At 33.3% G+C, this 25,709-nt stretch overlaps 5 protein-coding genes across 6 annotated transcripts; 2 read left to right on the top strand and 3 right to left on the bottom strand.

The window, feature by feature from the left end:
• The first annotated feature begins 3,017 nt into the window (after positions 1-3,017).
• LOC104793629 (aminotransferase ALD1, chloroplastic-like) lies at positions 3,018-6,688 on the top strand. Of its 2 annotated transcripts, XM_010520027.3 has the most exons (11): positions 3,031-3,235; positions 3,341-3,434; positions 3,567-3,592; positions 3,695-3,765; positions 3,888-4,004; positions 4,793-4,855; positions 5,055-5,159; positions 5,259-5,309; positions 5,415-5,735; positions 5,814-6,020; positions 6,250-6,688. In XM_010520027.3, the coding sequence occupies exons 2-11, from the start codon at positions 3,364-3,366 to the stop codon at positions 6,589-6,591; spliced, it is 1,374 nt and encodes a 457-aa protein (XP_010518329.1). In that variant the 5' UTR covers positions 3,031-3,235; positions 3,341-3,363; the 3' UTR covers positions 6,592-6,688. The 2 variants fall into 2 exon arrangements, with proteins under 2 accessions (XP_087316250.1, XP_010518329.1); XM_087460124.1 differs by lacking the exon at positions 4,793-4,855 and having other exon boundaries at positions 3,018-3,235.
• Positions 6,521-8,242, bottom strand: LOC104793619 (non-specific lipid transfer protein GPI-anchored 11). The gene is made up of 3 exons (XM_087460134.1): positions 7,757-8,242; positions 7,635-7,670; positions 6,521-7,096 (listed from the first exon to the last, which is right to left on the bottom strand). The coding sequence occupies exons 1-3, from the start codon at positions 8,076-8,078 to the stop codon at positions 6,942-6,944; spliced, it is 513 nt and encodes a 170-aa protein (XP_087316260.1). The 5' UTR covers positions 8,079-8,242; the 3' UTR covers positions 6,521-6,941.
• Positions 8,243-11,529: 3,287 nt separating this feature from the next.
• Positions 11,530-11,892, bottom strand: LOC104709355 (uncharacterized). Its single transcript, XM_019233334.1, has 2 exons — positions 11,767-11,892; positions 11,530-11,678 (listed from the first exon to the last, which is right to left on the bottom strand). Exons 1-2 carry the CDS (start codon positions 11,882-11,884, stop codon positions 11,530-11,532), a joined length of 267 nt encoding a protein of 88 aa, XP_019088879.1. The 5' UTR covers positions 11,885-11,892.
• Positions 11,893-15,451: 3,559 nt separating this feature from the next.
• LOC104793607 (uncharacterized) lies at positions 15,452-17,732 on the bottom strand. The gene is made up of 5 exons (XM_010520006.3): positions 17,312-17,732; positions 16,938-17,062; positions 16,535-16,849; positions 16,046-16,215; positions 15,452-15,965 (listed from the first exon to the last, which is right to left on the bottom strand). Exons 1-5 carry the CDS (start codon positions 17,609-17,611, stop codon positions 15,553-15,555), a joined length of 1,323 nt encoding a protein of 440 aa, XP_010518308.1. The 5' UTR covers positions 17,612-17,732; the 3' UTR covers positions 15,452-15,552.
• A 193-nt stretch (positions 17,733-17,925) lies between these two features.
• Positions 17,926-19,769, top strand: LOC104793600 (uncharacterized). Its single transcript, XM_010519997.3, has 6 exons — positions 17,926-18,059; positions 18,537-18,661; positions 18,808-18,880; positions 18,999-19,047; positions 19,152-19,275; positions 19,399-19,769. Exons 2-6 carry the CDS (start codon positions 18,644-18,646, stop codon positions 19,504-19,506), a joined length of 372 nt encoding a protein of 123 aa, XP_010518299.1. The 5' UTR covers positions 17,926-18,059; positions 18,537-18,643; the 3' UTR covers positions 19,507-19,769.
• The last annotated feature ends 5,940 nt before the right edge of the window (positions 19,770-25,709 follow it).

The following is a 25,709-nucleotide window of genomic DNA, read 5'->3' as shown; positions in this document are numbered from 1 at the left end:
AATCACTTTAAACATCTAATCTCTTAGCATGCTTCATGATAATCTCTAGCATTAGCCTTATCTAGCAACTTAAACATTGGTGTGATGCTAAGAAGATTAAGATCTATCCTTACCCTCTCAGTATAAGAATATCATAGAGTATATCTAATCTAGAAGAGATGTATAACAATAAAGTTTGATCAATCTAAACACCCATAACCTTTACCCATCCTAATCCATCCTTAAGATCTTTATGAAAAAAATTATAAACCCAGAAATCAATGAAACTTGCATGATTAGATAGATAAGATAAAGATCTACAATATTGAAGAAGAAATCAAACTCAAATTCTCAATACTTAGAAAGTTATGGAACCAACAAGTAACAAAGATTTCTTGAGATAATACAAAAGTGGCTAATGATCTAAGCAAAAGAAAGACAAAAAGTAGATAATTCCCAAAAAGGTGAATACTAGGTCTAGATATTATTTCTCAAAAAAGTGCTCTCTTTTGCGGTCATGAGGTACAAGGTCCTTATATAGGAGAGAAGGGAAGCCCTAAAATGGCTAGAAGACAAAATAGGAAGGCGGCTCGGTCAACTCGACCAGGTGCTCGGTCGAGTGCTTGGTCGAGTGATCTCTTCTTCTGCTTCCTCCATTTGGTCGAGTTCCTCTCCGCACACGGTCGAGTGTCTGGTCGAGTGTGGTAGTCGAGTAGACTTTCAGACTTGGTTCCTTCTGCTCTAACTCCTTGATCTTTTTCACTTGATAGCTCAAATCCTTCTCAGCATCCTTCTCAAATCCTTCTCAGCATCTTTCTCAAATCCTTCTGAGCATCCTTCCATGCTCCTTAGAATCCAAAATCACCTGTTTATGCAATAAATTATGCAAATGCAATGCAAATCTATTCTAATGCATAAATAGTCATAAAGCTACTCAATAATGGTCAAACTAAATAATAAATCATGCAAAAAAATGTAAATATACTAAGTTAAGACCATGCCCCAAACATGACATCTCTAGTTATAAACGGAGAAAACAAAACTACAAATATAAAACTCAATTAGTATTTAACGAGTGGCATTAAATGTTTGGTATTGATGTTCATATATTTCATGAAGTAAATAGTTTTCAATATGTAATTACAAGCTAGGCACATGTTAGTTTTTCTTATGCTTTCTAATATATTTAACAAGATGTCAGAGTTTTTTTTTTATCTTTTGTATGTAGGATGTGGGTAACTTTTACACAATGGTAATCGCATTTAGCTATCACAAGCTCCATGAAAATGCACTGAACTCCTCCATAATTACTCGATTTACGTATATGAATTTTATTGTTCCTTGTCTCATCATCCGACTCCTAAATATATTCTGTTAAGAAGAGAAAATTTTTCCACGACTTCTATAATATTATAGTGACAAGTTTAGAGTTTTCGTGTTCATTGAGGAGTTTTCCTTTCCACATTGTCAAATACTACAGTAAGTTAGAATTATTAATTTATTTTTCTTCCTATATTTATATATTGATTTTCATGACAAATGGGTGGATGAAAATAAGGAGTGTTGGGTTTTCTATTGATATAGTCGTAAGCCAATAAAACTATATTTCTTCTTTATATCTTGAATCCTGACCGATTAACTTAATTTTAAAACGAGTTATTCTCTTTGTGAAATTTCCTCCCAAAATTTATTTTAGTATTATACATTGACTATTTTGATTGATCTTCCTCTTAATTATTAAAACCCTTGTCTGATTTGGTTTGGAGAGTCAAGGTGTGATATTCCTTTCTTCTTTTTTTTGCGATTCGCATATAATGATGTTGAGATATATATTCAATACATTTTTTGGCAAAAACATGAAGGTTTCTATGAGGCTTCTTAGTCATTTCTTAAGTACGTTCATACGTGACTTTCTTGCAACCCCCTCTCTCATAGATTAAGACAACAGAATTTGGTCCAAACTTTGTCCGGTAAACTTAAGAGGTACTTTGTATTTTGCCTTATTTATGACTTATGAGTTGTAAATAAGGAATCCCGTAACTTGATGAAAGAATTTTTCTTAGGACTTGTCGAAAAAGTTGTAATACTTTATACAGCTTGAACTAGTATACGCCTGATGATGACATGTTTGTAAGTGTCATATTGGTTTAAGAACATAACCATTAATTCTGTCTCTATCATTAGTTGCACTTGGTCTGGTTGTACAAGAGGCCCATTTGTCGCATAAAATATATATATGGGGTTACGTGTGGAAACAAAAGTTAGCTAGGTAACTAACAAAGTTTGTAACACCTAACGTTTGATTCAACTGCTGTGTGTTTAAATTTAATTATATCATGCGTTCGTGTGCATGAAAAGTCCCACACATGCATCGAAATCAACAAGTTGAAATGATTTCAGCTAGATCCGATCTAGAAATCATGGCACAACTTACTCGTGGAGCTCTCTACATGCAAGTGATCTAAAGGCATGTAGTTTAGTCTCTGTTGAAGTCAGCCACCGGCATCTCTTCCGATTCTTGGGAAACTGAATGTTAGCCTAACTCCTTACTAAATGTTGCTTCGTCGTAAGAGTTGAAGTATTTTTCAAATCTATAATTTCCAAAGATCAGATTGCAATTCACAACATATAATTTAAGTTGAAGTTGTTGTGGCATCAATATCGTTTTTTTTTTTTTTGTAATCTCCGTTTCAGTGTATACCATTTTAGCTAAATGACAGAAGTTATCATGTTTGCCTCTTGTCTATTAATTAACATTATTATACATAAAAATATCAATTAATATCTAACTAAAAACAATTCAACCGGTAATAAAAGACATTACATACAGCTCACAAGTGGTCACAAAACATCAAAACAAATTAAATTTTCTTGGTACTTGAAATAAAATCAAATAACTCTCTTTTGTATGATATCTAATTAATTCAACATTAAATCACCAAAAACAAGAAAATCAGATAACTTTTAATAAATAATAGTATCTCTAAAACATCTAATAAAATGGAACAAATTAAGAGTATTAATATTTTGGGCTTCTCACCAAAGAAAGATGGCATTGATTTCTGGAGATCCCAGATGATATATCTCCTTTTCCAAATGAAATTTTAAGTACCTCAAATAATAAGCTTTTTTTTTTTTAACTTATATTGGTCCAACATTTAATGGACAATAAGAAGACATGGTGTGAATTCATCTGACTCACTAGCCGTGCATGGATTGGCTGCTTTAGAAATTTCTGCACTCTATACACTTGAAGGTGACATATACACATTTTATTAGTGGCAATTGGTACCTTTCTTGGAGTATATATACATGCACATCTCAGATCAGGTTGTATTATATATTGTCTACATATTTGAAGCTGTCACAACTTGGAAGTCAAGAATGGTCAGTCTAATGTTCGTTAGTTCGGCCTCATGCTTACGCTCTTCTCCATCAAAAATTACCATGGCTAGGTACTGGTTTTAAAATTAAAATGCAAGATACATGCACTACTCAAAGATTTTACTCGATCTATTTATCATTAATTATATAACAATCGGCTTATTAACACACTAACTGAACTCAATTATTTCGTCTACATGAAGTTTGGACTTCGAGATCAAGAAACTTGGTAAAGTTCTTCCACCTTGACTCTCAAAACAGTTAGCAGAAAATAGTTTTTAGATTTGGTTATCATAATTAGTCTCTTGTCCTTATGCTTGCTTTTGCTCAGGTGGTAGCACAACAAAACTTGTTCGTAACGTGAATTTGGAGAAACTGAAGAACAATTATTTGTTTCCTGAAGTAATATCTTAATCTTAATTATCATCTTTCTTGTTTTTTTTTTTTTTTTTTTGTTAATATATGATCCAATATTTTGGGAATCCATATTTAACTGACAGTTTGTATATGTGTAAAAAATATAGATCAACAGACGTGAGCTTGAGCACGTTGAAAAGCATCCAAATGTACAAGTGATAAGCCTTGGGACTGGTGATACAACAGAGCCTATTCCAGAGCACATAAGCTCACACATGTCTCGCGTATGAATTTTCTTTTCTTCTTTAGCATAATTTATATTTCTTCATTGCTTTTTTTTTTTTCTCGAGTGTTGTGTGTTTATGGTAACTGGTAAGCCCTAAAACTTAAGGATGATCCTACGTACCGACGTGAATAGTCTTATTTTCTTACATGAATGCTTAAACTGGTCAACTCATACAAATCGTCTTCCTGACTGTACTATCTCAAAAGTCAAATGTCGTTCTCTTCTTGGTTTTTCAAAATTTTCGATAATGCCATCGTTTTCGTTTTCATGCAAATAAAAAAAAAAATTCTTGGTCATCGACGCATGTGTCGGTTTTGTTGATCGGTTGGTCGTGTATGCGTAAGTGCATGTGATCTGTTTCGTATATATATATTATTAATAGGATGATATGAAAACATTTTAATAAGAAGAAAAGTCATGTTAATTAATCCTTTGTCAATGTCTCTATTTTTCTCTGGTGCAGCAAGAGAAACTATGTGTTTCTTTTTTTTTGAAGTATATATGCTATGTAAATTTTATTTTCCATTGTGCTTTTATATATAGTGTTAGTTAGTTTGATTTTCATTGACTTTGAATGCTGTTATACCGTGATTGTTTTTTTTCTTCTGAAAATGCAACTATTACTTGATTAAATCGTTGGTAAATATAGTCATTGAACCAAAGAACAGAAAATTTAAAGTATTATATGTTCTTTCTTTTTTTTGTGCGGGGGGGGGGGGGGGGGGGAAGAGTGCTTCTGATTAGTAATCATTAGTGACAATGTGTGGTTGGGTTTTGATTATTCAGTTTGCGCATGGCCTATCGACCGTAGAAGGATATAGAGGCTATGGACTTGAACAAGGGAATAAGGTAATCAAGGACCGGTTCTCTATTTCATTTTTCTATGACTAAAGTTGTACGTACCATTTTAATTTGTTGTTTATTCGGTCAGGGTAATCATATCATTTTATATATGTTGTTACTTTATATAGCATGACGCTGTGACGCTGTGACGCTGTGACGCTGTTATACTTCTTTGTATTGATTTTTTTTTTCTTCTTATTATTAGAACCTGCGAAAAGCTATTGCTGAAACGTTTTATAGAGACCTTCGTGTAAAAAGCAATGAAGTTTTTGTATCAGATGGTGCACAAAGTGATATTTCTCGACTTCAGGTATGATGCAGCTAGGGAGTCTTTTTTTGTTTTTGTTTTTTTTTGGATATTTGACACAATCTTTCGACGTTATGCTGATTTGAGTTTTTGAATCTTCAGCTACTCCTAGGCTCAAATGTCACAATTGCAGTGCAAGATCCTACCTTCCCGGTAATGTTTTATGTTAACATCTTCCCTATTTAATGAGAAGCTGTTTTGTTTTTTGCTTCTTATGCTGCTTTTTTTTGTTTTGTTTTTGTGTGTGTGTGGATTCAGGCTTACATAGATTCAAGTGTGATAATTGGTCAGACTGGTCATTTCCATGAATCAACCAAGAAGTATCAAAACGTTGTCTACATGCCATGTGGACCTAACAATAGTTTTTTCCCTGATCTGACTATGACCCCAAGGACTGATGTCATATTCTTTTGTTCTCCTAATAACCCTACTGGTTATGTAGCATCCAGGAAACAACTACGCCAACTAGTTGATTTTGCAAAGAGAAATGGCTCCATTATTATTTTTGACACCGCTTATGCTGCTTTTATCGAAGATGGTAGCCCCCGTTCTATATATGAAATTCCTGGTGCTAGGGAGGTGAGAGGAGTTTACATATTCATATGTTTATTCCTTGTGGTATTTTTCATTCAATAATCATATTACTTTCTTTGCTAGGTCGCCATTGAAGTTTCATCATTCTCCAAGTTTGCTGGTTTCACTGGTGTTCGGCTTGGTTGGAGTATCATCCCTGATGAGCTATTGTACTCTAATGGTTTTCCCATTATCAACGATTTTCATCGCATTGTGACCACTTCTTTCAATGGAGCGTCAAATATTGCTCAGGCGGGTGGACTAGCATGCCTTTCTTCTGGTGGCCTTAAGGTAATAAAAATGTATAGCATTTGTTTAAAATATCTTAAATATCCCACATTCATTAGGAATGGTACTAACTACTGACATGTTAAGTTACATGTGTACTCTCACTAATGAAATGGTTAAGTTTAATTTGGCTTTGATTAAAGGGTCGATAGTATGAGATATGTTCTTATCACATTTTTGCTTCGTTTTCTTCGACTTTCTCTTTATGTTTTTTTGGGTTAAAACTTGACAGGAATCACGGTCGGTGATCAATTACTACAAAGAGAACAGGAAGATACTGATGGACACTCTAGTCTCACTTGGTCTCAAGGTTTATGGTGGTGTAAATGCTCCATACTTGTGGGTGCACTTTAAGGGATCAAAGTCGTGGGATGTTTTTGCTGAGATCCTAGAAAACACTCATATAATAACAGTACCGGGCTCAGGTTTCGGACCAGGTGGAGATGAGTATTTGAGGATTAGTGGGTTTGGATGCAGAGACGACATGGTTGAAGCATCAAACAGGCTGCGAAGATTCTTTAATACACGAACCAAACATTTTACAAATCTCTCTTCCACTTCTAATACTAATTAGACACATCTCGTATTATGTGCATCGTCTTGATAGTCTCTCACACCTCTTGTACCATAATGTATATTATTGAAATAATAAAAGCTAAAACTATTAATAATTTGGTGTTTGAAGAGTGCGGAAAATTTCATATAGAATACAAATGAGGTGAAGACTATATGTGAATGATTTTTTCCAATTCAAAATGTAAATTAATATTAAATAGCTAAAAATAAGAGAGAGAAATCTCAATAAAATTGACACATGAAAGGTGAATGTGACTTTTTCAAAAAAAAAAAAAAAAAAGGTAAACGTGATCAGTGATCACCAAACTAAATTAAATGAACTCAACAATCGCAATTAAATTATAAGGCTCAATAGCAGGAAGAGATGAGTGCCATGAAGATGACAGATACGACAGACACACTGAGCAAGGACGCATCCGAACCCCTCGGTGACGGAACTGGAGTTACCGCATTTGCTCCACTAGACAACTCCGGCGCACCTGCTGCGGCCGTGGGAGATAAACCTGTTAACATCCAAAACCCAAAATGCTAATTCATTAGAGTTTTTACATATTATTTGACAAGACAAAGAAACAAATTACCTATTTCATTTTCTGTAGTTATCTTTAAAATTCTTGTACTACAGGACAAGTAATGCGTTTTTAAAGATAAAACTTTGCAAATATGCATATCGAAAATATACTTCTATCTGAAATTTAGAAACAATATTCTATATTTTGATAACTTAATAACAGTTTAACACATTTTCGTATAAATTATATAGCCGGTTTTTATGCAAGAACCGAACCAAATTGAAAAATCAGAATTCATTTTTTTTTGTGTGGTCAAATTCAGAATTCATTAATAACTGTTTTAATTACATCAACATAAACCTTAAATATCTTTAAATACAGAATAGTAATTATTTCAGTTTTAGTTTTCCTGTTTAAAACAGAACCAAAAAACCAGATTAAATCAAAATTCGCAAACATGATAAAACAAAATCTCTGTTTCATAAATTCAACAAAACAGAAAGATTAGTCTAAGTATGAGATCACATACCAGGGGCAGAAGCAGGAGGAGATCCAGAGACAGAAACTACAACACAACATTTTCAAAACATTCAACAAAATATACAAATTAATTAGTAAAAATAATGAACCAATGAACAATGGGAAACTTACGGCCACAACGAGCAGAAGGAGGAGCAGCAACTTTACAAACAGTGGGAAGAGAAGCAGCTTTGGAGAGATCAAGAGTAACACCAAGAGAAGCACTGTTCTTGAAAGCCTCACATAGACACTCAGGTCCTGACCTAACCACAGTCTTGAGCCCTGAGCAGCATGTCCCTTCCGGCTTCTCCACCGTACTACCACTCGTCACAAAGGACAAGCAATCAGCCATGTTTAGTATCAACGACGAGCAGTCCACTGCTGCTTGAACTCTATCGCCACACATCAATGCCACAGCCGCGAAGATCATGATGAGAATAGTTGAGGACGCCATTGTTATGATGATGATGCGTCTCTTTTGAGGTTCTGGCTTGCTATATAAATGGACTAGCCTTTTTCATATATTATTGTTTATTTTTATATTTCTCGCCGAAAGCGAAGACATGAATCATTACTTTCTCAGTGTATTATGCTTTATGGAATTAATTACATTTGTTTAAAAGTCGGTCGTTACGTTGTTCCAGATTTGTAGCATATTTCCTTTTCAAAAAACATTTATATTACGATTGATTATGAGAAAAAAATAAAAATTTGGAATTTTAAAAAGGTAAAATTGAAGTTTTTAACATAAATTTTAAACTAACATCTAATCCTACTATGTTGCACGAAAAAAAAACCTACTATATTAGTTGGGAAGTAGAAACATGCAGAGTTATTAGAGAGAGAAAATATATATATTTTTTTATTTTTCTAGATTTTTTTTATTTGATCTGTTAGCATTTTTTATTTTTTAATTAATTATCTTTATTTAATTAAGTTTAGTTAATTAAAATCTTTAATTCTATTTTTCTGCCTTCTTGTTTTTATAATTAAACTTAGTTAATTAATTAATCATCAGCACCACTTCATTAATCATATTTGAATACTCTATACTTTTTTTTAAATGGATATTTTTTTTAATATGTCGGTAATTTCTTCAAAGACCTTGTTAGTTCACCTGTGAAAGATCATTGCTACTATAACTCAGGATATAAACTTTATTGCTGCCGAAATATTTATCCGAGAATGGGTTCCACTTGCTATGAGAGCTTAAGCGTATGTAGGAAATATGTTAACAAAGATAATTATAATCCTTATGCAAAAAAAAACTAAAAAATTTGACAGACACATATACATACCATATATTTTCATATATATACCCATAATGATAAACTCTTTTTTTCTCTTGTTTTTATGTGGTATTTGTTTTTAAAATTAAATAATACTAGATTGGTATCCGCGCTACGCCGCAAGATTGATTTTTTTATATTATTTTTTGTCATATTTTTCTGTTTTGTTTTTCTCGATTCATAATTTAATATATGTTATCTGGAATCAATTCATAAGTAATTTCAATAGTATTTTATTATAATTATTATTTACATCATCATATGATACTTGAGTTTTTTTTTTATTTCATAAATTTAATTTCTAAAAACATTTTAAATTTTATTACCAAATAAGTTTAGGGATTACAAACCATTAGTTCTTGATTTGTTTCTCACTCACGAACCCTCTAGAACAGTAAGACATATTACTCTTTGATGTCTACATTTTAAATGTTCTTGATGGATCTCTTATAGTACTTTAGGTTTAGCCACTTCAATCTTTTGTCTCATAAATCTGACATAAACCAAAGATGAAACTTTTGAATTTCATTAAGATCGAAAGAAAAATAAATAATGATAATTTTCACATAGAGAGTTCTAGAAATAGTAGTAAGTAATATGTATTGTAATAAACCTTGAAAAAAAAGAAAATGTTCTGATCCAAAGCAGCAACTGCTCAATATCATCTTCATTTAAGACCTAAGTCAATAAAGAATAGGTGAGTCAATTTACACAAACACTAATAATTCTTCTTGAATCAACCCTAAAAGTTTGAATAAAAACGACATCTTTACTTCGATTGGACCTGCGATTCTAAAAAAAATTAATGAATTTTGTCATCTCCAAGTTGCTCTGTTATGAATTTTTTAATATTTTGTATATCAGACGTCAATTGTGTGGTTAGGGATGGGCTTACATGAGGAATTGATATCTGTATGTCTCTCTTCTCTTCTTCTTTCTTCTTCATATCACTATGCGTTTCTCTCTCTCTCTCCTTTCTCCTTCTATTTCTCTTTCTCTATGATATCTTTTCAAATTTTTTCCTTCTCCTAATTTGTAATCTCTCCTGTTCTTCCAAAGATTTCTCGATAACTGGAGAATTTGATTTCAGAATCTGTAAATTTTGATGAAATTCTTGTTCAAATTAATCAAAGGTAAATTTGGTAAGATTGCTTTTCCTCTTTAACAATGACCTATGCTTCTTCTTCTCTTTATATTTGTTTCATCGAAGGCAAAAATTTGTGATGATTCTTTTGTTTCTTCTCTCGAACTGAATTCAAGAGCAGTCTTATAGTGTGAAGGAGAAGAACAAACGATTAGAGTCGTCGTGTTTTTTATTATTATGTTGGCAAAGGTCTATGAACTGAAAGACAACGTGATGTGGCACATAGAGGTGTCACTCGGGCTGGCTCGGCCCAGTCCAGCCCGAAATCCACATATATTTGAGCCCTTCTCGGTCCGGCCAAAATATTTTCAAGCCTATATTTCAAAGCCCGACCCGCCTCTAACATGGCTACAAAAATTTTTGGGCTTTTCCGGGCTTACCTTACGGATCAAAAATTCAAACTTATAACTTATAAGTTAGTTTATAATATTTCTTAAAAAGCAATGTTTAAATGTGCAATAGAAAACAAATCAATCAAAATTTATATAAGTCATCTATAGGGATGTCAAACGGGCATGCCCGCGCCCAAACGGACTGTCCATCACAGTCCCGTCTTTTCAGTGATCCGCCGCGGACAGGTCCGCCACGAGCGGCGGGCAACGTATCAATGCCCATGCCCGCCCTGCTTAGGTTTGCAGACTAACGGGCATGCCCGCGGGCATGTTCTTCTTCTCCTCCACCAAGCTCCATACGACTGTACCTATGTCGTGAACAACAAATATGCAACTATGTAACAACTATGCATTTGAATAATGTGATGTCTAGAACATTGAGACTCCTTTTGCAGATTAACATCAATATAGCAAAACAAGTAGAACCATAAACAACAAATGAAGATGGTAACACATGAATCCAAAGAATTATATAAGACTCGAGTAAATGAATTTCAAAACCACTGGAGAGTCATACTTGGTAATATCCTTGTAACAGGAGGCAAGGAACTGCTTTGCTGCATCGTGAGTTAGTAGAGAATTGAAGCCAATAAGACTATAGTGACAAATAGCAGAAATGAACCAAAAGCTTCACTTAAACTGTCGTTGAAGTTGAATTAAAGAAGACAAGAACTTGAAACAAAGAATCTAAAACTTATACCTGTCTGGTTGTGTATACAAGCTCTGGGTGATGGCATTTCTCTCACGCCTTTTTGATCTGCAAAGAGATGAATCATCCATCAACATCACAATCCATGTATTGAGAAAAAAACGTGTGAGAACTGTTATCTTATTACAAACCTGTAGCAGCTTTGCGTCTTCTTGCGCCTTTTCACCAAACAGAGATATTCCTAATTCTCTTATGATATCCTGTAGTAAGCAGAGAGCATGAGTTGTATACTAATGTTTATGATACAATGTTCTTGCAAAAAAATAAAACAGTGTCCAATGTTCATGCCTAAAACTAATTACATAGCAGGAAATGATTTTTTTTTCATTTTTTGTATGTGAGCGTGTGTTCATAGCCTAATTAATAATGGACTAAGACAAACCAAGAGCATAGAGATCATCACAACTCTGTGAAACAGAAACCAAATTTACACAACACAGCTTACGAATAACATACAGATTCTGTGATGCAGCAAAAAACATACTAGAAACTGTGTAAGCTATGTTCTTGTCAATGATATCTGAAAACAACGAAAGATCAAAGCACAAGAAACAAAAACTGTTTCGATTCTGATGATATAAATTATAAAGAGAGAAACTCATGGATACCTTTAGCATTTCTCGTTGTTTTGCAAAGTGGACATTCTGCACACTTGGTTGATTTCAAGACCAGCATATTGCCACACAAACCACAGAACAAGAAACCACTTTCTCGAGATTTCTTCATTACAGAACCTTTTTTAACACAAAGACACCAAAAAAGAGCAAACGAATTAAAGTAATGTAAACATCTTTAAGCTTGATATCTCCATCAATGTAATCTAAAAATTAAACTATATGTTCTAAAACATCAAAATACAACTAAGAACTCTAATAAGCTCATACCCAAAATAAAAAAATCAAGATTTCAAAAAAAAAAAAACGATGGATTCGTAATTCTCACCAAGTTCACAAATTTACAAAAACGATGTAACAAAAAAAGAGTTTCTACCATATATGGAATTGGAACTGTAAATCCCAGCTAAAAGATTCAAAACTGTACCGAGATTGATATGCCGATACCATTCAAGTTTAACATCTGCTTCAATCGGAGCTCTCTTCACCACCGCTTGTGAACCGACATAGATCTCCTCTGCTCTCCGTGAATTTCCTCTTCTCTCAAAGGCTAGCCGAGATGCATGCGATGTTGGCAATTTCGGACCACCCGCATGACCGCGGTCGTGAGCGGACAAAATCCGCTTGACCCGCAAACGAAACGGGCCGATTCCGCGAGACCCGCCAATTTTTGGGCATGAAATTAAGAGCCCATGCCCGATCCGCTATGGTACTTAACGGACCATGCTCGCGGGCCTTAGGCCCAATTGACATCCCTAATCATCTATATTCACTAAACCTAACTTAATCTAAATAAAAAAAAATTAAAACCAAATAAATTTTTATACTTTAACCAAATAAGAAATATATAATTTATATAAAATATCACAGATAATTTTTTTATAAATATTAAGTAAGGTTATTAAGTAAGTATACAAAATTAGAGTTTTAAACTTTATTTACAATAGATCATTAAAAAATATTGCAATTAAACAAAAATGTTAACAAAAAAATAAAATTATATTTGTATAAGAGTTTTCGGGCGCGTCCGAGCCTGATCGAGCTTAGCCCTAAAAACTCTAAAGCCCAAACGGGATGAGTCCAAAAGGCCCGATTTTTCTAAACATATATTTTAGTCTGAGCCTGGTGCTTTTTAAGACCAGACCGGCCTGCGGGCTTTGGGCCTAATTGATATACCTACTGACACACAGTTTTTTTATTGGTTTAGAAATTTTAGTTATATTAATTGAAATATTTTCATTACCTATTGATTTTTAATGATGTGTCAACACCAATTTCAATGTTGAGGCTGATGTGTTACACAAAGAAAAGGAAAGCAACATATTATTCTTTTATTGTATTGATTGATAATAATAAATTAATAATTATTATATTCTTTGATTTCAAGTTTTGCGTGATTTGGTATTGTTTTCCATTTGCTTCAAACTCAATCACTACCACTTAAGGACTTAAATAAAATTTATAAATTCTTACCATTAAAGATTGTATTAAGAAATTAATCAAGATTTGTCTCATAATATTAATAATACGTTTGTGAACAAATTTAAGTGTTGTTGGGTAGTTTTGAAATTTGTAACATATTCTTTAAAATGGTTAACATTGAAATATTAGTTTAAAATTCAGTTGAAATGATTTGTAATTTGAATAATATAATAATAAATGTTTGTTATTTTATTTGTAGGCTTAGAGCCTTCCAGATATAGGTTAATTTTCTCCATGTTTTGTTTAACACTATTACAAAATTAAAAGAGTACATTTTGGTTGCACTTGTAGTTAGATGTGTTCGGTTCCGGTTCCAGTTCCAGTGACTCTAGTGCATTCTAATGGGAGGAGAATTCACCTTTGTCACTCTTCCTAATTTTACCTAAAACTTTATAATCTTTAAAATACTTGTATTACAGAGACAAAATAATGCATTTTTAAAGACATTTTTTTCTTTCAAATATGCATATCAAAAATATACTTTTATTTGAAATTAAGAAATAATATTCAATATTTTGATAACTAAAACAACTTTTAAACAGATTTTTGTATAAATTATTTAACCAGTTTTAAATGCAATTATTGAACCGAACCAAATTGAAAAGTCAGAATTCATTAATAATTGTTTTAATTACATATATACTTCAACATAAAACTTTAATATCTTTAGATACCTAATACTAATTATTTAAATTACCAAAAGTGAAAGTTCTTCTTTAAATATATAATACTAATTATTTCAATTATCTTTAAATACATAACACATGATAAAATTAAAATTTTGAATTTTAAAAAGGGAAAATTAAGGTTTTTTACACAATTTTGAAACTAACATCCAATATACTATTATATGGTAAGATAACATAATTATTACCTAAGTCATGTGGTAGAAATATGGATCAATTACAGAAATGAGGATTTTTTTTAAAGATTCTTATGAGTTACAGGAATAGGCTTTTTAATTTGACTGAATAGAAAAAATTGCCCTTTTACTAATTGATTATATCTCAATCTCATGTTTCTTTCTTACTTCAACCACGTTCTCAGATCTCACCGTCGTGGTTTGAAAAGAAAGACTTGTGACTGCCGTGAATGCTCAGATCTCTCAGTCGATGAACGTTTAGTTGATCGCGTCCATTCTCATGGGTAAAAATGAATTTGATAGTCTCCTCCTCCTTGGTAGTTATCTTGTTTGTGGTTTATGTAAGATTAAAAGAGAATTTTGATATGATTAATGTTTATGATTGGAACCCTTGGGTTCTTAGATAGTATTTCCTTAGGGTATAGCTTCTCATCCAAAGCAAAATAGATGAAATCCAGTGAATTTATCCAATCGGAGATGGTGTTGGCGTCAGAGTGGTTTTTTTTTTCGAAAGCTAAGGAATTGGTTTTCAAGGTGACGAAGATGGTGTGTATGAAACAAAATATGAGATGCCATGGTTTTGCTCGACGAAAAAAAGGTGATTGTGGTTGTGGTCTAGTGAAAAGAAGGAAGGAGAAGACACAGAGGTTAAGAGAAAATTTGATTTTTCCTTTAGACCAAAAATGACTAAAATCGAGAGTCTGAACCATACTACCTAATTTCAAATATTTTGCTCAACAAAGCTCCAATCCAACAAATATCCCGATAGAAATATGCATATACTTATCTAAGAATTGTTTTTTTTTTTTTAATTGTATACGGTTGCATATTTTTGTGCAGAGTTAATTTGGATAGAAAAGAGGAAAAAAAAATTTGAAACATTTGCACAGTTTGACAAAAATGAATGCGAACCACAGTTTTTTTCACCCTGAACAATTACACAATCTCTTGATATAAGAAGAGAACTATAAAATCCATTTGGACTTCGAGATTATGGGTAGTGAATAGTGGAGAGAGTGAAAGTGAAAAGTGACTTAAATATGAAAGTGTATAAGTTAGAAAATAAAAATAAAAAATCGTAGGAAACAATGAACTACGACGAGTGTAATGATGGGCAAGAGTGGAGAGAGTGCCAAGAATGAGTGCAAAGTTTCAAATATCTTCCTTTAACCGTCCTATATAATAAAATAAAAATGAAAAAGTCTTTCATGAACTTTTATCTTTTTCTAAATCTGTTTTCTTTAATTGAAATTTGAATGACTCAACTCTTTCGATTTAAAAATAGAAATTATTGCAAAAAAACAAACAAACGTAACTTTACAAAGATTGCTTACGGATTTGAATCTTGCTAGTTTTTTTATTTTCGTTGGTTTGATAATTTGATTGATGTGGAGAGACCACACAATATGTAGCATTGTAAGAAGAGACTCAAATATTCAAGGACCAACTGTGATACATGATCCATTTGACGTTATTGGTACAAAAGAAAGCTTCGTTCTGAGAGCCTCAAACTCATCATTTTCTCTCTCAACACTCGTCAACCAAACCGCTAGACATCGGTCCATCAACTCCTTACCACAAGACCAAGCTGAGTTTCCTTTCAGAATCCTTGCCCTATCGAACCGTAAGATATTGGAGAGGTTTGAATCAGATGGTTGGTCAGAGAATGCTCTCATGGTTGCTTTAATGGCTTCGCACCATATAGGACGTCCAACGTTCAAGAATTCCTGCAGTGCCGTCACGGGAAGATTTACGCTCCCCAATTCAGATTCGTTGCGTCCGCCTTTTCCATGATAATCTGACCCTCCTAGTTTCAGCAGACTGTACGTATCAGCCAACTCGCTAAACACTGTTCCATCAAGATTCAAATTCAGTGAACCCAAATAGATAGATAGATAGATATATCGAGAGAGAGCGAGGGAGGGAGACCTTCTAGCTTGCCGTCGCTCCTATAAACCTCGACGCCATGAAGTCCAGCATCTTTCAATCTCCTGATAACACCGACATGATTCTTCAATGCCCACGGATGTGCAAGCACAGCTACACCACCGGTTTTGCATATAAGTTTTACTGCTTCCTCGGCCATAGGCTCACTCCCTCTGCAAAAAACAGTATGATACTGATAGGTTTTAAACCGGTACCAACAAACTACACCAGATAAGATATTTGATTTATCTAAGAGTCTCAAACAATGCCTAAAGGAATATCCAAGACCAATCCAGAATACCCCAAACTCTTACTGCCTAAACTTTCTCCCAGCATGTTAGATCTCTAGTTGACTTATTCTAATATAGTTGATAAACTGTTGAAATCCACTACAATGCCCCTGGATTGGACTAGCATATGGTTTACAATAAACACTTAAAATCCACAAGGTTCCACAAAACCAGCCAAACTAGCAAAAGAAGCAGAACTTACGTGGCATACGCAGGTCCACCATCATGTAAATATTTAGTGAAAGCTTGTCTCAAATTCTCCACGTATCCTGCTTCAAGAAGCGCTCTGGCTACATGCATCCTGCCGGGAGCAACATCCTTGCCTGCAATCCTGGTGACATGTTCCCATGTTAGAGGTATCTTGAGCTTATTCAATTTCAAGACCATTTCTCTCCCACGGACAAAACGCCCATCCCTTATCTTCACCAAGAAATCTTCCAACTCGTCGTACATTGCTGGACCCGAAGTGCCATAGTAAGCAAGTATATGCACGGGCTCCTCCTCACAACCAGAGTCTCTGGAATTTGGCAATTAAATCTCTCATATATACATACTTTTGATGGACTAAATGATTATTCAGAAATACGAAGATCATAAAGACACACCTCAAACCGAATAATGCGCTGATCTCAATACCCGGAATGATCTTCACTCCGAATCTACGTCCTGCTTCGACTGCTTCTGGGATACCAGCCATAGTATCATGATCCGTTAGCGAAAGAACTTTCACCTGAGAAGCAATCAAATCCTCAAATATCATCATGCCTAAGGAATTGTGTAATCATGCTGGAAAGATATAAACCCTTGTTTCATATCATTCCTAAGGAATCACCAAAGACAACCAAAAAAATATACAACAAACCAAAGATGACCCACTAAAACAGAGGTACAAAAGCTATAATCTTAACCAGTCAAGAAAACCCAAAATTCAGATCTACTCTCTCCTTATTCAATTTTTTTAAAGAAATATGAAACTAACCCCATTGATATGAGCCCTCTCGACGAGCTTCCAAGGGGAGAGAAACCCATCGCTGCGATTTGAATGAGAGTGAAGCTCGAACACCAATTTGTCTCCACATCTCAAAGAGCCACTATTGATGGTAACGGCAAAGTCATCAGAGGAAGAGGAGAGAGATGTCGAAGAAGAAGAAGAAGAACCGACGAAGAGCCAATCGCAAACCGATTTGAAAGCCTCTGTTTGATCTGTGTTCATCTTCTTCTTGCTACCACTACCCCGCTTCTTCTTCTTCTTCTTCGCCCTTTTCTTTTCGTCACCCATGACTGTGGGGACTAGGGCAAAGGTACCAAAATATGGAGGATGGGTTTTAGAAGCGCCGGAAGGTCTTATTGCCGTCGGAGAAGATGGAAGAGAGTGGGCCAAATAAATAACCGAATTAAACCGGTTAAATAGTTTTTGGTTTATTTATTGGTCAAATATTAGATTTGATCAAATTTGGTTGAATCAAACCGCATTAAATAGTTTCCGGTTTATTTATTGGTTCAATTGGAAATGTAGTACAGTACTTTACAATTTTTTTTTTTTTTTTTTTTTTTTTTTTTTTTTTTTAATTATCAGTTTATACAAAACTTAATAGTTTAAAAGAGTATTCCTTATTTTTCTTTTATTTTGTCTTAATAGTACTGAAGAAGAAGACAACTGAAGCACCGACCGACAGACACAAGTTTTGGATCTCAAATTGTGTCTAGTTTCCAACAAATTCGAAGAGGTAAATCCCATCTTGGGTTTTGGATTTTGGATTATAGATGTCTTTTGTCTAGTTGTATTGTTGTCAAAATGTATGATTTTGTTTACGCTCTTACTGAATTTGTAGAATAAAATATATAGATCCTTTGAGATCTCTTGCCATCGTTAGGGCTTCTTTATGCATAAGAACAAAACCAAAAAAAAAATCGAAAATTGGAAAAAGTTCCTGGAGTGGGATGGTGTAGGAACTTGAGAGGTTAATTTGGGAAAAAAGGAGTTCTTAGGGTGGATAGGTTTAGGGGTTAATGTGCTGATGAGATATGATATGTTTGGAATGAAGAAGATGGGAGAATTCAAAGGTTTTGTTCTCAATAGCTGGATAAAGTGGCTCTGCTTAAGTTATGTCTATGTTAAACTGATTTTTATGTTTTTGTCTTAACGAAGGTATGATCTTGAGTGTGTAATGATAGAAAAGTTTGTGTGTTTTTACTCTTTGCAGGATCTAAAATAGGTCCAAGTTTCTCACTCAACTGGAGACAAGAAGAGGTTTAATATAAGAGTTACTAGAAAAAAAATTTCGTCTCTTGTGTTTTCACGAACAAGGCGATGATGCGGTACAAAGAGGTATGTATAACTTGCCTTGACCTAAATTTAAGTTTGTTTTTCTATTTCTGATTTCAAGTTTGCTTTTTCTTCACTGAAACTTGTCATGTTCTTCAGTTAAGTTATTTTTCTCTCTTTGAACTAATTTTTGTGTTTGCATGAATCAGGAGAAAGAGGTTAAGAAGGAAGCTTTCAGGAAGTATCTGGAGTCAAGTGGAGTTCTTGATTCACTCACCAAAGGTATAATTTCTATTTGTTTTTTTCTTTAATCGAATAATTTGACCTGTTCTTGCAAAATAACTTGCTTTGTACTCTTTTATATGTTTTGGAACGCGATGGGGGTGGGTTTTGAATCTAGTTCTCGTTTCTCTATATGAGCAGAATGACAAGCCTTCCTCTGCTCTAGAGTAAGTTTCTGATTTCTCTATACGAGCAAAAACACAAGCCTTCTCGCATAGGGCTTTTGAATGTACTTCTGTTCTGTCTATATCTCTGTGGTTTTCTTCTTCAGATTCATTCAACAAAAGCTAGGTGGTCCATCTGTTTCTGAGTATGAGAAGCTTCAAGCTGAGAAGTCTGATCTGCAAATAAAGTACAATGAGCTTTTGGCTAAACATCAAGAAACCCTGAGAGAGGTATTGATTGTTGAATAATCTTTATAGTTGTTGATTACAGATCTTATTAGTTTTGTCATTAAACAAAACAAAAGTGTGTAAATCTGTTTTTTGGCTTATTCAGTATATGATTAACGTTTGCAGTTAGGTGAGGTTAAGAACTTGCATTCACGAAACTCTTCCAAAGATGATGCAGACGAACCTGAGACCCGTGAAGACCAACCCACGACTCTTGTCACTCCTCAACACTAAATTTTTTCCTTCTTGGTTGTACATGTAATTCCCTTTTCTTCCATCTCCATCAATGCCATTTCGGTTTCCATTTACGGCAGCAGAAGAAGAAAAAAAAACGAAGAAAACAAAACCACGCATACATGAGTAATGACCATTTCTTTGTTTGAGTCTCCAAACTTTTTAAGTGTTGTTAGTTTTGAAATGTGTAGAACGTTATTAGAAATGACTAATATTCAAATATAAGTTTAAAATTCAATTAAAATGATTTGTAATTTGAATAATATGATTATCAGATGTTTTGTAATTATATTTGTTCGGCCTCCTGGAGAGAAGTTATATTTTCCTTTGTTTGGTTTAGAACTATTACAAATTTAAAAGAAGACATTTTGTTAGATTTTACCTTTGTTTGGCTTAGAATTGATACAAGTTTTAAAGAATACATCTTTGTTTGCAATTTGCAGTTAGATGTGTCTGGCTCCATTAACATGTGACCTGTGATCGAAAAGGATTCTAATTCCTTTTTTACGGGAGGAGAATTCATCTTTGTCATTCTTCATAACGGTAGAAATTCATCAAAAAAAATATTTTATATAATTTACTAAAATAACTCCATTTTATTTTTCCTTTCAAATTAATAACCAATAAAAAATAATAATGGGTCGTCATTAATAATCTATCGCTAATTAATTTTAGCAAATTTTAGAAACTTTGTAGCTAACCTATCGCTCATGTGGATGTTGTTAAAAAACAATTAAGTTGTTCTAAATAGAAGTAAAAATAAAAAAAAACGTTAATATACAATAAAATATAAACCATCGATAATCGAGGAGATAAAAAAAATTAACCAAACAAATCTAACTACAATTTTTTCGGACTACCCTCAAAAAAATAATTTACTACTTTTAGAATTTTATTATATATATATATATATATATATATATATAAAATCAGGGCCGTGCCTATAGTGTAATTAAAAAAGCATTTGCCTCAGACCCCCACATAATATATAAAATTTTGGTGTAATGGTTCAAACCAAAATTTTATTTATATTTTCCACTTGAGTTCAAAACTAAATTCTTATATCAAAAAAAAAAAATTATTTTCTTTTTTATTTATTTAAGCTCTAAGAATCTATGAATCCTAACTATTTTTGTTTTCTCAAATGTGTTTCTATGAAGTCTTCTTGTATTTGTATATTATTATAATTTATGTTTCATGTTTATAGTAGTGTAAAAATTTATGCTTAACTTGCTATATTTTGATTTTTTTATAACATATAAAGAAATTCTTGTTTAGTTTTCCTGTTACATGAATATTGGTTAATATTTATGTTTTCTGAATTTGTAAAAAAAATCAGAACATGCTTCTATATGAATATGATGTTTAAGAAAAAAAACAAATAAAAAAAAACAAATAAAAAAACAAAATTTAAGATCTTTTAGACGTATAATTGTTGTTTTAGACCTCTTTATTAATTATATATATTATTATATGTTAATTATCAGTTAAAAAAATAATTACACTTTAAAACTTGCCTTAAACCCCTAGAAAGGCTGGCACGGCACTGTATAAAATGTGTGTTTACATGTAAGCTTGTTAATTTAAAACAACAAAATCGTATCTGGCACAAGAATCACAATGTCATTTTCCAAATTTGCTGTCTTTTGTGTCGTCTTTGTTTCCCTGGCTAGCCTTTATGAATGTATGTTGTGTATATCTTGAGAATAGAGGAATTTCTCAAAATAACACAATTTTTTTTTCCAAAAATACAATACTTACCTTTTTTCCAAAAATACCACAGAAGATTTAGTTTTCAAAAATACTACAAACATAAAAAATTGATTTTTCACTGGGAAGAATTTATTTTTTTATGTTTGGGTTGACAAATTTAGATTGAGGTTATAGTTTTTAGGGGAAGAGTTTTGTATTTAGGATTTAGGGATTAGTTTTTGATAGAAAAATTAGTTCAATTAATTTTTTGGTATTTGTAGAAAAAATACATTTTAGTGGTATTTTTGGAAGAAAAAAAAACTAAAAGAAATATTTTATTTTGAAAAAAAACTCATTTTAGTGATAATTGCCCAATTGAATACTCCATAATTTTTTCGAATGATTTTTTCTATACAGGTAATTTCTTCAAAGACCTTACTAGTCCACCTTTGAAAGATCCATGCTATCTAACAAGAAATAATGTGTACTGCTGCCGAGATCTTACTTTTAGAGCGACGTATAGGTGCTCTGCCACCTTAACAGAATGTAGGAATAATATCAATAAAAATAATTGTAATCCTTTTGCAAAAAAGAACTAAGAAATTTGACAAATATTAACATGTACCAAATATATTCATATGTTTACTCATAACACAAGTTGTAAATTTTTATTTATATTCACTATCTACAATTATGTAATGCAAAATGATAAACCTTATTTCTCTTCTTTTTATGTAGTATGTGTTTTTTAAATTAATTAGGTAGACAGAAAATTAATACGTAGTGTATTTTTCTATTTCAATTTTTTTTTGTGACTTGGAATTGGTTATGCAAATGCAGATTGTCGAGATCACTTGATTTATAAGTTACTTTGTAAACTCTTCTTCTCGTACTTGAGGTACCAATCTTCAAGTACTATTTTAATTAAGGTGTAGATAAAAACAAAAAAAAAAGTTGTAAATCAAGATTGTATTTTCATCGTAATATTAGCAATGTTTTTAAAACCGGACCGGTAACTGAACCGGGAAAGCTTCTGGATCATGAGTTAATATGGTTCGACCGGGGTCAACCGGGTTCAATTGATTTTGATGATATTTTTATAAATAATAGGTAAGGATATGTTTTCTATTTTTTTTTTCCAATGATTACAACTATGATATAATTGGTTACACCAAATAAAATACTTCAATAATCATTATGTTTTTTTTAAGTAATAAACTCAAAGTGTAACAAACTAACCATTACCAATAAAATATTTTAGTAATCATTCTCTTCCATTACGTACACTAGGGAAAAAAAATGAACACCAAATTGATTACCAAAACAAGCACTGATCAAACATCTTTTATTATAAAAATAATTTGTTTCAATAAAATTACATTGATTTTAAAGATTTATGGTGTGAGTTGTAGAGAATTCAAACTAGAAGGAAAAAAAACTAGTATGAAAAGTAAAAAGTTCAATTACGGAAATTTTTATTTTAAGAAATCCTACTACTGCTAAGAATAAAAATAGAAAAGTAATTAATTGCACTTGGTTTTACAAAAAAAAGTTAGAACCCGGTTTTATCCGGTTCAATGGTTCACCGGTTTTTGGGTTTTTGGCAGGTTAATATGGTTTTTTTACCGGTTCAATTTTCTTTGGGTTTTGATATTAACCCAATCCGAGTATGCTGCCGGTTCGCGGCTTAACGTGGTTCGACCACGGGTCCGGTCCGGTTTTGAAAACATTGAATATTAGTTAACAAGATCCTTGTTTTCACGGACACAGTATCAGTTTGAGAGCTCTAATTTAAATGAATTAGTAGCCATCACTCCTAATCCACTTCGACACCACACACATTTCAGGTTCGGCGAATATTAACATAGAAATGCCTGCTCATGAGAATGGCGTTCATGAGGATGATGAGAATGGCTTCGATGAAGATTATGAGAAGTGTTTCGTTGAGGATGATGACTCAAGCTTGATAACCAAGCAAACTTAAAAGGCGATTAGGACAAGGATATGTTAAATTGAGATCTTAACATATCCTTAGGAGAAAGTTTAGGAAATAATCCTTTTTTTAGGAAAAAGGAATAATAGGATTCTAAAAGCTTATAAATAGAAGCCTTGTGTTTTAGGTTTTTTTATTGAGAGAGATTGTAAGCTTGAGAGAGATAAGAGAATTCTGAAGAGAGAGAGAGCTTAGTGTTTTGAGCAAGTTTCACTAAGATAATAAAGAAGTTTTTTCTTTTTGAATTCTTTTTTTTAAAAGTTCTTGATTCTATATTTTGTATAAGAGCAAACTTAAAAGGCGATTAGGACAAGGATATGTTAAATTGAGATCTTAACATATCCTTAGGAGAAAGTTTAGGAAATAATCATTTTCTTAGGAAAAAGGAATAATAGGATTCTAAAAACTTATAAATAGAAGCCATGTGTTTTAGGTTTTTCTATTGAGAGAGATTGTAAGCTTGAGAGAGATAAGAGAATTCTGAAGAGAGAGAGAGAGAGAGCTTAGTGTTTTGAGCAAGTTTCACTAAGATAATAAAGAAATAATCATTTTCTTAGGAAAAAGGAATAATAGGATTCTAAAAGCTTATAAATAGAAGCCTTGTGTTTTAGGTTTTTTTATTGAGAGAGATTGTAAGCTTGAGAGAGATAAGAGAATTCTGAAGAGAGAGAGAGAGCTTAGTGTTTTGAGCAAGTTTCACTAAAATAATAAAGAAGTTTTTTCTTTTGAATTCTGTTTTTTAAAAGTTCTTGATTCTATATTTGGTATCAGAGCTTAAACAATAGAATCAAGGGTTGTGAGATCATGTCAGACATCATATCTATGACGACAGCTGTAACCAACGTGGAGGAGGGAGGACTTTCGTCCATTCAATGCCCTGTCCTCACCATGAAAAATTACACCGTATGGGTAATGCGAATGGAAGCCATGCTCAAGGTTCACAAGGTCTGGGAGACAATAGAACCTGGATCAACAGATGAAGAGAAGAACGACCTAGCAAGAGTACTCTTATTTCAATCTATTCCGGAAAACCTAGTTTTACAGGTTGGACGCCTTAAGACTGCGAAAGAGATTTGGACCTCAATAAAAACAAAGTATATAGGAGCTGAGAGAGTCAAAGAGGCAAGACTTCAAACCTTTCTTTCAAACTTCGAGAGAATAAGGATGAAAGAGACGGATACAATTGATGATTTTTCGGGAAAACTAACAGAGCTTGCGTCTAAGTCATCTGCCTTAGGAGTACCTTTTGAGGATTCAAATCTCGTTAAGAAATTTCTTAACAGTCTTCCTAGACGCAAGTACATTCATATCATTGCCTCTCTCGAACAGGTGCTTGACCTCAACAAAACAAGCTTCGAAGACATAGTTGGAAGATTGAAAGTCTATGAAGAGAGGATCAACGAAGAAGAAAATCTCTTAGAAGATCAAGGGAAACTCATGTATGCGAATAATGAATCTCAATCATTACATGAACCTGCAAGCTATAACAGAGGACGAGGATGTCGTACTGATGGTATAGGAAGAGGACAAGGGCGTGGGAGACAAAATTACCGAGGGCCTCAAGATAAGTCCAGAATTGTGTTTTTAGATGTGATAAGTTGGGGCACATGGCGTATGATTGCCCTGATAGGTTGCTAAAACTGCAAGAAATTCATGAAAATGATGGTGATTCGACACACGAAGCTGAGGAGCTGATGATGCATGAGGTTGTTTATCTCAATGAGGAGAAAGTGAGACCAAAGAAGTATGATTATCAAACCGATGTTGCCAACGTTTGGTACCTTGATAATGGGGCGAGTAATCACATGACTGGCAATAGGATGTTCTTTAACAAACTGGATGAAACAATAACAGGGAAGGTTCGGTTCGGAGATGACTCAAGAGTTGACATTCTGGGAAAAGGTTCTGTGTTATTCGTTAGCAAGAGTGGCGATCACAAGATCTTGGCCGATGTTTACTATATACCAAAGCTGAGAAGTCAGATCATTAGTCTTGGACAGGCAACTGAGTCTGGATGTGAAGTTCGAATGCGAGACAAGATTTTAACTCTCCATGATAGCAAAGGGAAACTACTTGTTAGTGCCACAATATCGCAAAACCGGCTCTACAAGGTTCACATGGAGGTTGAGAATGTGAAGTGTCTTCAGACCTCTGTTTCAACTGATGCTGAACGATGGCACGAGAGACTAGGACACATTAACCGAGAGACAATGAAGATGATGGTTAAAGAAGAAGTGGTTACAGGCATACCGAGGATAGAAATAACAAAGGAGACTTGTGAATCTTGTTTGCGAGCAAAACAAACAAAGACTGGTTTTCCCCAAGCTACATCATTCCAAGCATCACAACCGCTGGAACTTGTACATGGGGATCTCTGTGGTCCTATCACACCCTCTACAGCCTCGTAGAAGAAGTATATATTTGTCTTGATCAATGATCATTCACGTTATATGTGGTCCATTCTTCTAAGAGAGAAAAGTGAGGCCTTTGATAGATTCAAGGCATTTAAAGCAACGGT

The sequence above is a fragment of the Camelina sativa genome, chromosome 1 (assembly GCF_030686135.1).
Source record: "Camelina sativa cultivar CO46 ecotype springtype chromosome 1, ASM3068613v1".
In the NCBI taxonomy this organism is placed as follows: domain Eukaryota; kingdom Viridiplantae; phylum Streptophyta; class Magnoliopsida; order Brassicales; family Brassicaceae; genus Camelina; species Camelina sativa.
The sequence above is the reverse complement of the archived record's forward strand: the minus strand, read 5'-3'. Positions and strand labels throughout refer to the sequence as shown.